The 16,095-nt window shown below is 31.3% G+C and overlaps 1 protein-coding gene across 2 annotated transcripts in view; it reads right to left on the reverse strand.

Moving 5' to 3' along the window:
* Positions 1 to 14,934: 14,934 nt before the first annotated feature.
* Positions 14,935 to 16,095, reverse strand: part of LOC107845474 — a 53,865-nt gene continuing 52,704 nt past the window's right edge. For both annotated transcript variants that reach the window (XM_047397896.1, XM_047397897.1), the window contains one exon: positions 14,935 to 15,217. In XM_047397896.1, coding sequence (XP_047253852.1) covers positions 15,070 to 15,217 — 148 coding nt within the window. In that variant the 3' untranslated portion in view covers positions 14,935 to 15,069. The remainder of the gene's footprint in view (positions 15,218 to 16,095) is intronic.

Consider the following 16,095-nt stretch of genomic DNA (forward strand, 5'->3'; position numbering starts at 1 on the left):
TTTTCTTTCAGGAAAAATAAAAACAATTATGTGATATTTTGATTTTCTTTCAGTTTAAAATTAAAACTCAAATTTGATTAAACTAATCATGACAAAATTCCAAACACAACTACCCGAAAATGCAAGAATTATTGAGCAGATAATATAAATCAAGATAAAAGAGAGTTACGCTGAATAATATGAAACCACATTCATATTTCAAGGTTCTTTTATATAGTAGAGAAAAGAACACAGAGAAAGGGAGATAGGCTTCGGTTAAGGGGCGGAGAGAAAGTTATCAAAAAAAAAAAAGAAACGTGGAAAAAAGAAGAAGAAAAATATAGGGTCGGGAGAGAGAAAACTCTTTTTATTTCAAGTTTATTTTTTCTTTGACACATGTTTTTATTAGATACAGAAGAAACTATAGTATGCTAAGGGTTCGGACGAATCTAGTACTTTTTACGTAGATTCTATATTTATATTAATAAATTATGAATATATGTATATAATTATATAATACGAACCCACATAAAAAGCTTGTTGCTTGGCTCAGTGGTGGATGCATGGCCACTGAGGTCTCTTTTCCCTTAGATGTAGGTTTGATCCCCACTAACAGCATATATTTTTATCTGATTTCGCCTCTACTATTAGATTCGACAGTTAATACATCATTAGTCAGACACCTTGATTTGATGGATATTTTGTTTAGGAAATACATTTCTATCAAGTTAAAAGTTTTATCTGGTCAATAGCTAAGTGTCTATAGCTTACAAATTATGTCAAGCTTAAGAAGTTTTCTAGGTGTTTTACCTGTCTTTATATATATTTATTTGCGAATCGTTAGCAAAGAGGTATCTAGATATTTGACTTTTCCCTACCTCTAAATTCTCCGTTTTCATTTACCACTAATGGATTATTATATGCAACTTTACACTAAAAAAATATTAGGTTACACTACTCGATCTTTAATTTCTTACCATTCTACTTAATGACTTGAAAACTGAATACAGAGAATCATTAATCCCAATATATATCTAAGTATATCAAATTTTCTAGATTCTTAAATTATAGAAGATATGTTTAACTTCTCTCGCCTGATGTAGAAATTCGTTGTTAAGTTAGAATATCCTTATCCAAATGCACAGAAGATATGAGATTTTCTGATATATATTTGACGGATAAAGGACCCTTTTTCATGTTGCTCGTGTACTTTTTTATTTTTTTTAACTATTATTCTCTATTATATAAGAGAGAGTTAACCGACTGAAGTAGGTTGCTCTCGATCGATATACTTGTTTCAGCTGCTTTAATTCATGTGGGCTCCATAAGTATTTTTAATTTTATTAAATTATCCATAATTAATTATTATAAGTTATTTAAGCATTGAAAAATTCTCTTGTATTTAATAACAAGGATAAAAAAGACAATAATAAATTTATTTTTGATATTTAGACGAACAAATTATATAAGAGAGAGTTGAGTGGATGAAGCAGGCTGCTATCGATCGATATGTCTGCTTCAGCTGCTTCAACTCATGTTGGCTCCACAAATATTTTCGATCTTACTAAATTATCTCTAATTAATTATTATAAGTTATCTAAACATTGAAAACTTTTTTATATTTAATAATAAGGATAAAAAAGACTCAAAATTATAAATTTATTTTTGATGTTTTATACTGGACAAATAGATTTGGATAATTATTTTTAGTATACAAAATAAGTAAAAATGGACGAATAAATTACGTTTGAATGGTTATCTTATGTCAAAAAGGGAGTATTTTTTAGAAAAATATACAAAAAAATAAAATAAATTGAGATGATCCACTACTACTCAAATCTATATGACTTATGTTAGATTAGTAATTTAAAATTATTTTATCAACATTATTTATCACTATTAATTATATTTTTCAAGTATTCATTTTACACTTAATGAGATGATTTAGTATCACAAAAATACTTATTTAGATAAATAAATATACAATTATTTAATCAATGTTATTTTAGAAAATTAATTTATGAACAATAGTGAGCTCGTGCATAAAATGAGCTTTTTGTCACTAGTATTACTATTATATAGAAGAGCGAGTAGCAGCTCTTAGAAGCAGGTAGCTGACGGTCGACATGCCTGCTTTCAGCTGCCTGCTTGTTTCGTGAATTTACTATATCACTCCTAATTAATTATTATATGACATTTATGAATTAGAAAATTTATAAAATTTAATTTTAAAAAAGTAAAATAGAGATTTATGACATATCCGCTTCAGCCGTAATTTTTCTATATCGACCCTAAGTAATTATTATAAGTTATCTGAGTATTAAAAAATTAATAATATTTAATAAAAAAGTAAAATAAACATAAAATGATAAATTAACTCGTGATATTTTAAATTAATTTGACATCTTATATGAGACCCACTTAATAAAATTTCACAAGTATTCTTTATAAAAATTTTGCTATATCATTTCTAATTAGTTATTATGAGTCATTCAAAACGTGCCGGTTTTACTACTTCAACCGTGTTACTATATATAAGTGTGAGTAGCAGTTGCTGGAAGTAGGCAGCTGACGGTTGTCATGCTTGCTTCTAACTGCCTGCTTGCTCCATGATTTTACTATATCACTCCTAATGACAACGTATTAGAAAATTAATAAAATTTAATTATTTAAAAAATTAACATAGATATTTATGACATGTCTGCTTCAGTTGCTTCAATCGTAATTTTAATATATCACCCCTAAGTAATTATTATAAGTCATCTAAGTATTAAAAAATTAATAATATTTAATCTTGATATTTGATTGACTCTCGAAATTATATCAATGTCGTTTAAACTGAAATAGAAAAAAAATATTATAAATCACAATAATTAAAAAATGAAATTACTTTTAAAATATAACTTGAATGTCAATATCACAAAAGTTTGAACAAGAAGCGTATTGTAAATTACAATAACAAACAACTTAAAATAGTAAATTATAATGTCGAAAAAGTATTATAAATTACAATAATTAACAGTTTAAAAATAATATAGCACAGCCCTTCGATACCTAGTACTTTACAGAAGAGCGAGTGGTAGTAACATGGGTGCTTATATGCCATCAGGTAATTTTTGATGGTATTTTAGTGATTTCATTAGTTGTGATTTAGGTTCTTTTCATTTTCTAATAAATAATTTTTTGTTTCAATTAATACTGAAAATTAATATTATTTTGTTCTAATTTATGTGACATTTTTTGAATTTTAAAAGTTAAATTTGAATTTTGATTGTAAATTTTAGAATGAACGCTCTAAGATTTTTGAAATAAAATTCACGTATTTAATCGTTATAGAAAAAGTATTATAAGTCACAATAATTGACAATTTTAAAATATGTATTTACAAAAGTATTATTTTGACTAACATTTAGAAATATATATATATATATATATATATATATATATATATATATATATATATATATTTTTAAAAAAAACGATATGAAAAAAGATGTATTTATAATACTTCTAGTTTTTGAATATTTAATTTTAGTTTTAAAATATTAATATAATTTAATTCGATTTAATTTCCAAAATTAATCAAATAAACTCGCTGCAACATGACAAGTATTTGGAACGAAGGGAGTAGTGAATTATCCTCATATTTAAGTTACATGACTATTTTTAAAATATTGTACAAATTAATTTAAAAACGTTATACTGGATCTGATCATATTACTTTAAAGTTAACCTGCATACATTAATTTGTAATATAAAAAATGTATAAGAGAAAATTAAAATAATTCAGGACATTAAATTGTGATTAAATTTATACAGTACTTTTTAAAATTTTTCTTTTATTAAATGTGGTGAGAGGTAGAGAATAAGACAAAGTGCAATTAATAGAATTTGAATCCTTCATTTCAACAATGAAAGATAGCGCTGAGTCTGTTAGTTTATATGTGAAATTTAGAACTATATCAGATGATATTGAATTAATTGAATATAACTATCTTTTGTTTTTTTTCAAACTGATATTTTCGTGTTGGGCCGTACTTGCACGACTTGCCGTCGTCGAGTCCCTCTATGGCTGGTGACTTCATTCGTCCAAGAACTTTTAGGATTGCAATCATGATGGAGCATAAACGAACATTCTATATAGCAGTTTCGGTGTTGTCAAACATATACATTGGTTTTAATAAGATCTCCAAATCTTTGTAGCTTGTGCACACCAAAAATCCTTTCTCATTCATTACACGTATGATTGACTTGCTTACTAATTCAAGACACATTATCTTCTTCCTAACGGACCGTTAATTTCGTAAATGGTAATATATTTTGGAGAGGGTGCTGTAGGATATTTTAACGAAAAACATGCCAGAAAATGCATTCATCAGGGAGACAATGTTGTTTGAACTTCAACAATGCCGAACAAGTTTCGAGTTTACTATTTTCTGGATAATGACAAGGAATCAGAGTTGAAGGTAAATTACTTTGAGTCTTCATTTTAACTTCCTTCTTTTGAGAAGTGAAAGCTCGTTTATCCTTGAGCCATACATTTCGCATCAATTCAACTGTCAGTTTGGATTTTATCAAAACATCAATGATAACTTGAAAATGATATTTATAGTGCCTCACCAAATGAATGCCTTAGATTTTATCAAATTTGTATGTCGCATAAATTTATGTCAAAGACAACTTTCCCTATTTCTATGCTAATGTGAGTAAGCTTTTCTCATATGTGTATAAATCTTGGTGGGAAAAGGTTCAAGAGAGCTTTCTTGATGACAATTTGCAATTATTGATGAATGTTATTAGTCCAGTTACCGACATCCCTCCCAAACATGCCAAAGAGGCCTTAGTGGTGAATAAGCCTCCTATTTCAAAATCTAAAATAGTTGTGCAACGGTAGATCAAGGGACCCCCACGTGAAGAAATTCAAAAAGAAAAGACACCTGCTCAGGCTCCCCAGACTTCTAACAAGCGACCATCTCACGACGATAGTTGTAATAGTCATGGAGATCGTTGTTGGAAGAAAGTGAAACCATCCTTAAAAGATTTAGGATATACTAATTCCCATGCGATGGAGATTCTTGACAATGATGGTAGTTGTGGTGACCTTCCTGGGAGTATGCCACGTACGAAACAAAAAATATCTACTACTTGTAGCATTTAAAAGAGCTAAATTTTAGGGGAAAAATATTCATAATAGTTTGATAACAGAATTAGATCCATTTGAAAAAAATCTTAGAAGTACATTGTAAAAATAAAAATTACACAAAATCACAATTTAAGTATCACTTATTACACAAAATCTCAACTTATTACACAAAATCTCAACTCTCAAAATATATTACAAAAATTCTACTTTTTTAATTTCTCTCTCTATAAAAGTACATATACATAGCTTTTTCAATTTTTGTATGGTTTATTCTCTTTAAAAGAAGCCTAAAATCAAGGAGTCATTATATAGAGGTTACCATTTTTGAATTCATTACCATGTTTGATTCAAACTCTTACTCAATTGCATTCAATTCTAACAAAAACGTCATTTTTAACGTTCTGTAATTTTTAAGATCTGAGCTTAGTTATTTGTTTCGACTTTACCAAAAAATCATAGATTATGATTGAACAATTTTTTGCATGTTGTTTATTCAATAGAATAAGTTCAAACTCTTTTTTTAAAAACATCGTAACGACCCCATTAAGATGAAAAAAATTAGAAAAGTTGTTGATGGAAGTTCGAAAAATTAAATTGGAGAATCATCAAGAAAAGCAAAAAAAGATGATTCTATACGGCCACGTCAATTAAAGGTATTTCTGATTTTTTAGTTTTGAATATGATTGTTAATTTGTAATGGGATATTGTATTTTTTTTTTTCAGTAATGTGAGTTTTTTTTTCAATTTTTATTTGTTTTTGGAAATGGTTGTTAGTTATGCAGTATAATGTTGGTTTTTTCATCAATTTGATAATTCCTATAGAAGTTGTCTGTGTGTATACATAACACCAGTTTTATATATGATAGACATATACATAAGTGATGATGTTTTTATTTTGAACTGTAATGACATCTATAGTTCATATACACTAACAACGCTATGTATATAGAGCCATATACATAATAGTCTTTATTATGTTATATCTATAATTCATATGCATCACTTTATTATCTACAGTATTTGTCTGTAGGTTCCGTAGGATTTGATTGATTTAGTTATACCAATATACATTCTGAATTTATGTAATTTTTAAATTTGTTTATGAACTATTATTAACAATGCCAAATGTAAATCAACGTGTTTCATTATTTGCATGCAGGGACTGTGGAGTGTTTGTTGTTGGGTATGCAGAATACCTAATTGAAGAAATTATTGTGCCGTTAGTTGATTTTGAAGCTGAATATCATCGTATAAGATACGCGTCACTCCTTCGGAATTATGATTTTCAAAAAACGAAGAAAGGTTATGTGAGTGACAACGACGATCCTCCGAAACCAAGAACAAAATGTGTACCCACACCTAACAAAACGGGAATAGTTAGCATTGAATCGGGGTAAATTGCTTATGGTGAAAATGTTTGTATTTCTGGGGAATTATTAGGAATGAGATTTATTAAACTATTTTAGGTGTTATGTACAAAGTTATTGGAACAAATTTTCTTATATTTTTGGATTGTTGATTAAACTTCTTGTTTATGAAGTTGTGTTTTGCGTCTATTACTTATTTTTTATTACGTATGTATGTGTTATTGTTATTATATGTTATCATAGTTGTCTATGATTATCAATACATAATTCTATGATTTCATGAATAAGAAAGACATAACAGTACACATCCGCAGTGATAATTTAAAATTATACATAGTCATATACATAGAATTTAAATAGTGCCTAACAATATGATATGACGTAACATCATAACTATATGATGAAAGTTGTTTTTACTCTGATATACATAACTATATGATAAACATCATAACTTTATGTAAACCTATACATGTCAGTATTTGGGTACCAATTGTGTACTGTAACATGTTTTTTTAACTTATACACATACATACATATTAACAGTGATACGTTAAATGTAGACGCAGTTATTTTTCACTTGTCATATGTGAACATAACACATAATTCATATGTATATGTAGTCATATAATTACAACACTTATAGACATAGACTTACAATGTATATAAAGACATTTTTTATTAGCCATATGTATTGTTAGGCACATACATACACATTAAGAGTCATATACATAGACTAACAATGTATATGTAGTCATTTTTCATTTGATTTTTAAGATAATGTAACACATAATTTGTATGTATATGTAGTCATATAATTATAACAGTTATATACACAGACTTACAATGTATATGCAGTCATTTTTCATTAGCCATATGTGAACGTAACACATAATTTGTATGTATATGTAGTCATATAATTATAATACAATACATAGTATAATTTTGGGATATACATAACAATAATTCGGATGCTTCAGAAGTCAAAACCATACTACTATCACAGAAACAATATATAGAATTAACGACTTGTTAATAGAATTACATAAACAGAAACACACTCTAGTTTTCACAACCTCCACCTTTCCATTAGACAAGATTTCTTGCAAGACCAACAAATAAAGAGAAATTTATCGAGTTGCACTTTCTACAAATTTTTACTTTTGCATCAGTAGACCATTTTTGATGGCTCGTCGCTTCTGGCCGCCTTATTCCGTCACCCGAGATCCAAGTCAGCACCGGCAGTTTAATTGGTTGAAACGTACCGCTCATAACGGTGATATTGTAGGTTCGAGCCCTACTAAGCCTACCCACACACCAATAAGAATCTGGCCACTAATTCTTAACTGAAAGCCAAAAAATATGAAAAGTTTGTCGTTGAATCCTCAACAACAAAAGAGGACAAAGATTTATGTTAAGTGTTAAAAGACTATAACATAGTACAGAAAATGGAGGTACTCCAATTTAACATTGAAATGCAAAGAAAAATTAAGAATTTAGCATATAACCAGAAAAAACTCAACAAGAGCCATGTATGTTGTATCAACAACATAACATACATCAATAGTTTTTTGAGTTTCATCAATGTTTAATTCGGCAACAAATGCCGAAATCAACCTCAAATAACTTATCTATTCCGCGATAATAATCCCTTCACTTTTGTACCTAACATATTCAGTTTCAGTTCTCCATTCACTAGAGTGCCTAAAAAAATAGCAATATTCATATTCTTGAATTTTAATAAAATCTTTTTTTTCAAAAAGCTCAAAAAACAGTGATCATATGATTTGTGATTTATATTTTTCATTTGATTTACTTTTTATGTATTTGTTGTTTTCAAAATTTGAATTACAGTAGCTGTTACATAATTTAAGGGATGTACTAATCTACTTATTAATGTAATTGTGTTAATTACATGCTTAATATAAGGGGAATCCATTATTTTCCTTTTTAACAGCCATTATTAAATTTACATATACAAAGGTCTCTATGTATATGTCGGTTGTCTTATGTATATAAATCGGGAGAGAGAATAAAGTATTAAAGAAGTGGCGGAAAGTGTAAATAATCTAATTAGATTGGGATTTATGTTATTTATACTTGTAAGAATATAAATTTATCATTGTAGCCCGTTTCAAAATATCAAAGAAAGCACGTTATAAAATTTTATTTCTCAATCAACAAGACAACATGATCCTACTCAAAATAATTTTCAAACTTTCGAATATTAAAGAAATACTCTAGATTCCTCCATTATACAATATTACAAACCAAAATGTGACTTTAATACATTATAAGACATGGGTTTACACACCTTCAAAGCAGCCAACAACTCACTAGATTTACGTTTATGAATTACATATAAAGATATAACCTACAGATCATAGACAAGTCCCAGAATTACTACAAAATGTAGTAAATCCTCCAAAAATCCTACTTCAAATGGACGTCTTCATATATTCTCTCGAACATCATGTAATGACTCTCCATGTTATTTCTGTATTTTTGATCATTTTCACGATTTAGAGTTTTTCTATAGCTTTTCTAAGTCATTGATGACTTGTCAAAACTGATAGTTCAATTATCTAGCAGTTCGTTTGTTTTTTAAAGCTAATTCCCTGTTTTGAAGCCTTCATTGGTTCAAATTAGCTATTAGGTGAAAAATTCAATCAAATAATCTCGTATGCCAATTTTGACAGTTCCAAAATCTTCAAAACATTGATTTTAGGTTGGGTGGATCCTTGGTTCGGGTCCCAAGGCACTCAGACATATTTTAATCTATTGATCGAAGATTAAGAAAAATGACAAGTGGGTGTGGGACTCACTTTTTATCGAAACGATATAGGATGAAAATTTTGACTATGCCATAGAGTTCGAAATGTCAAATGTAGCTTAGTCTATTTACGTATATGGCATTTTGAATAAATCCTGAGGAGTTGACAGAGATTTGTCTCAGCTGGCGCTGGTGCATCACTTTAATGATGCCTTTGATTGCTTAAACAATATGCCGAACCCCAACAAGTACCGCTTAAGCGATGCATTTTTTCACTTAAGCCAATGGCTTGACAACGTATCACTATCACATATGCGACATTGGCTCCAATATACTAATCGCGTAAGTTACAGGCATGCCAGAGCGCAAGTATCGCTTAAGCAATCTGAAGTTCGCTTAAGCGATAAACCTGCACCTGGGAAGGGTATAAATACCCACTTAGCTCGATTTTTCACCATTTTCATCCATTCTCTAGAATCTTAAACCCTAAAAAGTTGGAGTTCTTAGGAGAATCAATTGTAGGTGATTTTGGAGCTTTAGTATCATTAATATACACGATTTCCTATTGAATTGTGGTAAGATTCCATTATTCATGGTTGATTTCTCCATACTTTTCCTAAAATCCCTAAAAACTAGGTGAATTTATTTTAGCACCATTGCAGCTCGGAGTTTACCTATTTTTTAGGGCAAATATTTCTTGAGCATAGTAGGATGTTGTGTTGGTTTTGAAAGTGCAATTTCATAAATGGGCCTCACATGAGATTTTTATGTAATTTTGGACCCAAAGCACAATAGTGCAATGTATGTATCATTGTTCTCAGTTTGATGAGTAGATTGTGATTTTAATGGTGTGTCACCTTGTGAAAGCTTCTCAAAAAGGAAAATTGATGATTACAAATTCTTTGGGTTTTTCTTCGGTGCCCAGGTAGGCTAGGTTTACCTTTTTCATAGATTAAGCTGTCTAGTCGTAATACCCCATACTTTTCTTAGCTCAGTTTAGCTCCTAGAATGTCAAGGGTTTGCTTTGTAAATGAATAACTCTTTATACATGTAGAATTTTCAAGCTCTAGACCCATTAACGTGCAGATAATTGAACCATCTTTCCAATGATACCAATTTCACCTTAACTGATACTCGATTGAGAAGTTATGGCGATTTTAGTGAAAATAGTATGGCATTTGATAGGCATCGCATCGTGGTGAAGGGAAGAATCACAATTGTTTGATTTTAGTGAAGCACCATGATTTTCCCACATCACGGTGAAGTTCCAGTTCCCTCTCGTCCTTTTCCAGTGGCGCAACCCAATTACGCCGCGTTACGCCAGAGGCCAAAATGGGACTTATCCCTTTTCTAGTAGCCCAACGCAATTTCACCATGTCGCGTCATAGTGCAAAATGACACTCGTCCTTTTTATAGTATGGCACCGCGATAGGACCGCATCGCGTCGAGTGCTAAAATTGACTTCCAGTTTTTCGAAGTTGATTTTAAAGGGGTAGGTTAGTCTTTTCCCAAGCCCCAATTCATGAGTAACACTGAATTAATCCTATTCTAACCATTATATGCTCATTTTTCATCAACTTCCTCTCAAATAAATCCTAGAACATCAAAACTTGGTTCCCAAGAAATCCAAAATTCCACCATACTTTCTCTAAGGAAACTCAAAATTCAAGGTTACCAATTCAAGATAATTAAGAATCCATCTTCAATAGCACAAATAGGAATCCAAAATCAAGTGTTCTTATTAATTGCATCAATTAAGGTATGTGGGATTTTTCAACAAGGATAATGCTTTCATCCTTGTGCCCAAAATTAGTTTTAAAGTTGATTTTGTATGAAGCTACATGAATTTCAAATTAGGGTTCATACCCAATATTGCTAATTGAAAGATTATGAGATTTGAAGTGATTTAGATGATGAATTTGCATGTTTATTTTCATATTTTCATGTGTATTGCAGAAATTTTCAGATTTTGCGATGAGTTATCAATACTTACATTGTCAAGCATGAACCTTATGATGTTTTGACATGAATTTGATGCATAGGTTATTAAGCCCTAGTTTGTATGTTGATATTTCAAGAATGACTATAAGCATCCTATGATTAATTATTTTCATATTCTTATAAAGACTTGATCTTTTGATCTCAATTTAGACTTGGAATCCACCTTACAGTTTTAGTTACAGATTTAACTAACAGATATACAGTTGGTTTTCATTATAAACCATTATACTAGTTTTAAAGTGAATTTCCAACAGAATGAGCATACAGATTAAAGGGAGTAGTATTTAGCACCTAGTTGGGTATGTTGTCATGCTCCAGAACTATCAACTAACGTAGGTTCAAATTATCAGATTATTCCTATTTATATATGGATAACAGATACAGATGTGATAACTTTGATTAGGTTATACTCTTTGGTAAGAGTATGGCACCTCTCCCCAATGTGAGGTTTTTCCATAAGGGAACTAGACGTTGGATACTATGATAGCTCATATAGTGTATGTCGGTTAGAAGAACCTCCCTAATAGTAAATACTTGCAGAATAGTTTTTTTTAAAGGTATTTCTCTGTAGCTTACAAAAAAGAGTAAAGTATAATAGAAAAGCTTTTAGAAAACTAAGTGTAAAGGCTCACAGGTTTACTCAGATATTGCTTTACATATGACATCAGCTATGAGGTTTCAAATTTCAGATTACTGATATAAAAGTAAGTCCTTTCTACACTTAGATAGCATGATTTAAAGACAGAATACAAGTCCAACTATTAGAAACTAAATGTTATGACTAACTGGATCTTTGCAACATAGTTTTCTATTCATGAATATGATTTTCAGTTTTAAGATATTCCAGCTTATGTGAGTCATCTACATTTAGCATGCATTCTTTTATAAATTTATAATAATATTGAGATATTGATTTACTTGTGCATTCACCCCTATAATCTCAGTACAATCCAGAAGTACTGACCCACATATACGTCTATGTGCTACATTGTCTCATAATGTAGGTTCAGGTGCTCAGTTTCAGTAGCATGAGTGATTTCGAGCATCTCCATCTACATCCTGATAGTTGGAGAGTCCTTATAGTTTGGGGACTTAGTCATTCAGTCTTTCAGCATTATTAGTATGGATGATTCAGCGTTTTTAGATAGTTTAGTCAGTGGGGGTTTGTCCTAGTGACTCTCTAGCATTAGTAGTAGAGGCTTGTCAAACTGCTAGATTTGATTTAGATTTTCAGTATTGATCTATTAGACTCTTAAGTTTAGTATTTTTAGATATTATATTCAGATAATCTTAACTTAGCTCATACACATTTCCACATTTTAGCTTGATTATATATATATACTTCCCTATTATGAGTTTTAGAGGCTACTCGTAGTTTTGAGCACCGTGTGACATATCAGGACCTATTTTGTGGCGTTACAGTCATAGTATGATTATGATATCATGCTAGATATGGGGTGGGATTTAGGTTTTAGAGGTATGAATGAGGATAGTTGGATTAGTTGAACTATTTAGGGTATCTTGAGTAAAATAAGAGTAATTAGCTTAGTTGCTCATGTTTAGAATGGGAATGTCTTAGTTACCCAAGCTAGATGAGATTGCCTTAGTTGTTCATGTTTAGGGTGGAATTGGCTTAATTGCTTAAGTTAAGGAAATTTACCTTAGTTGCTAATTTAGGTGAGACTTGCATAGTTGTCCATGTTTGGTAAGATTTGCTATCTTAGGGCTAGTTATGGCTTACTCAATAGCTAGAAAGGGATTTAGATACCTTAACATAGTTCGGGTAGAGTTTGTCTAAATGAAATTCGAGAGTTAGAAATGTGCCCCTCTGGCCTACTGTAGGCCAAGACTTGTGTTAGAATTGTAGACTTACTTGCTATCAAGATCTGATTTATAAGTCATGATATCACCTACTTTATCCCGCCAGGCCAAATCGTAGCCCAAAGCTTTGAGCAATCTGCTAATTTGGTGGGAAATGGCCTAAAGCGCCAGAAATCAACAATTTAATTCTTATCATAAGGACAAGGCAATAGATATAATCCAAGGTAGCTAAAATCCAGACAACCATCCCACGACCTAGTAGTGTTGGTACAAGAGCAACTACAAATAAACTACAAGTTCTGAAATAATTAATACAAGTTGTCTCGAAAACAAAACTAGACAAATAAATAGAAGGAAAAAGGGGTAACTCTGACTCCAAGAGCTTACCCAATCTTCGAAATCCAATCACAGCACAAACGTCGAAATAACGCCGGTAACTAGCGCTCGAATTTGTACCAAAAAGGTACAGAAGTGTAGTTTGAGTACTAAAATCACAGCTACTCAATAGGAATCATCGATCGATTGAGCTAAATCATGATATGAATACGATAAAATGCAATATAAAGTAAGCTAAGTTAAGGTAAAAGGACAAACCTGGAAATAAACTCCAACACCGCTGTGCATAAATGAATGAATAAGTCTGAGATGATAACATTAAAATCATATAATTATATCTACTAAATTGTCCCTCTGAGCCAATAAGTGCAGAAAATTAAATAACCCAACATAGGCCCCCATAAGTATGGAGGGTACAATCAAGGAAAGTAAATAATCGAATAACCGTAAACTACCAACTGTCCTTCCATGACCAAAAATCCAATCGTACCATATCACATCATAACCAACTCTCAGTTGCGGGACTTGAACCGGTAATCATATCATCAATATCATAATCAATTGACGGACTTGAACCGGTGCTCGTATCATCAACATCATAATCAATTGCCGGACTTGAACCGGTGTTCTTATCATCAACATCATAGTCAATTACCACACTTGAACCAATGCTTATATTGTCAACAACATAATTAAATTACCAAGTTTTACCATAAATATCATCAACTCCCAAGATAAAACCATTAAGTATATAATCTCTTCAATCTCATAATAGACGTTTCGAAATACAAAACAAGCTTTGATTAGTTATTATAGACAGTGACGATGGAGATGATTCAGGTTCGATTCTGTACCTTGATTTATATATGTTTATCTTGCACTGTATCATCTTTATATCATAACTTAGCTCAGTCGGGCGATGATGTTTGCTGTGTACCCGTTGTTTTGGTACTCATATTACACTTCTGTACCTTTTTGGTGCATATCCGAGTACTAATTGCTACTAATGAATTGGGTTCGTGCGACGTTGACACTCCGGAGATAGGGTGAGCTCTTGGAGTTTCAAGTCGCCCATTTTCGTCTATTTTTGATTCAATCTTGTGTATTTGATATAGATGTATTAACTAATTAAGATTCTGGAGTTGTATTCCTGTTACTATCATACTTAGATGCTCTTGTACTGATCATACCAGTCATGGGAATAGTATCTGTGTTTGGTTATCTATTTATATTAGAACACTGTTTCTGTATATCTTGTGTTCACTTATTTTTTGCCTAGTTGGGCATTTCTTACCAAATTAACCCATTGTGTTAGCTCTAGGTTAAGGTATTGGCTTACCTACTGGAAAGTTATAGTAGGTTCCATCATGACTTGAAAATCGGGTTGTGACAGTGTAACATCCCGAAAATCAAGTTCTGAGATGCCACATGGTGCTTAGGGTCATAAGTGACCCCAAGCTAACTCTTTTCATCTGTATAACTCAAAAGCAACTGATTAAAACATAATTCTGAGAGAATAAAGCTGAAAATGTCTCAATACAGAATCTGTTCAGTACAAAATTGGAATTACAAAATGACAATTCTACTAACACACATACATATACAAGAAGGAGACTAAATACATCAACCACTACTACTGTCTATGAAGCCTACTAGTATTGTCTGTACATAGTCGGGTCATGACTCCTAACTACCACACTCAATATGACCGACGAAAGAAGATACCATGCTCCAAACTGAAATAACCGACCCAAGTCCCTGAACTGTGAGGACTTTTTACCCGCTGACCGTAAACTGCAACTGAATAGAATAGTAAATGAGGGTCAGCACAAAGAGAATGTACTGAGTATGTGGGGGTGCATGCAACACTTTAAATAACATCATCAATTTCATGAAAACATGCATACAGACAATGATGACTCACTTGGCTTGAGTTATATCAAATCATACTTTTCATACTTTCATAATAAATAGTTCAAATGGTAAAATCTCATAATCCATGTAAATCATCAAAAATCATAAATTATGATAAATCATCATAAATTATCATATCGTCAAAATTCTTCATAGGTAATCATAATTCCTCGTAACATCTCAACTCTTTGACTCACATCTCGGAGTGACTCGGTAATTCAAGAAAGATGACTTTTATGGACAGGGGAGTTTCCTATAACCGACAACCCCACGTGAGCTAGGTGGAATACCAACGTTTGAAACCCCCGTTGGCAGGAGCGTCATACTCTTTGCCAGGGAGTACGACCTTAAAACTGTAATAATCACAATCGGGCTCTCTGGCCAATAATATCATCATCAAACAACCCTACGGTGGCACATAGGTTTGGAGAAATACCAAATTTCCATCTCGGTGCTAAGTACTACTTCCCGACAAGATCAGAACGGGTTAGGAAATCCACCACCATCATAGAGACCAAAACAAATATCTCAATTTATAATTCATCAACAATTTGCGGATTCCTAACCCCAACTTCGACTTAAAACATTTCAATCTTTTTCAACATCAACAAGGTATCAATGCATTGAACCATAACCGACTCGACATTTGGACAAGGATATGAAGACTCAATACATAATATTTTCAACAATTCAACTTATCAAAATCATCCAAAAAAAAATACCAAAATTCATCTCAACATCTATATCAAAATCAATCTTTCTCA

This window comes from Capsicum annuum, chromosome 10, assembly GCF_002878395.1.
Source record: "Capsicum annuum cultivar UCD-10X-F1 chromosome 10, UCD10Xv1.1, whole genome shotgun sequence".
Classification (NCBI taxonomy): domain Eukaryota; kingdom Viridiplantae; phylum Streptophyta; class Magnoliopsida; order Solanales; family Solanaceae; genus Capsicum; species Capsicum annuum.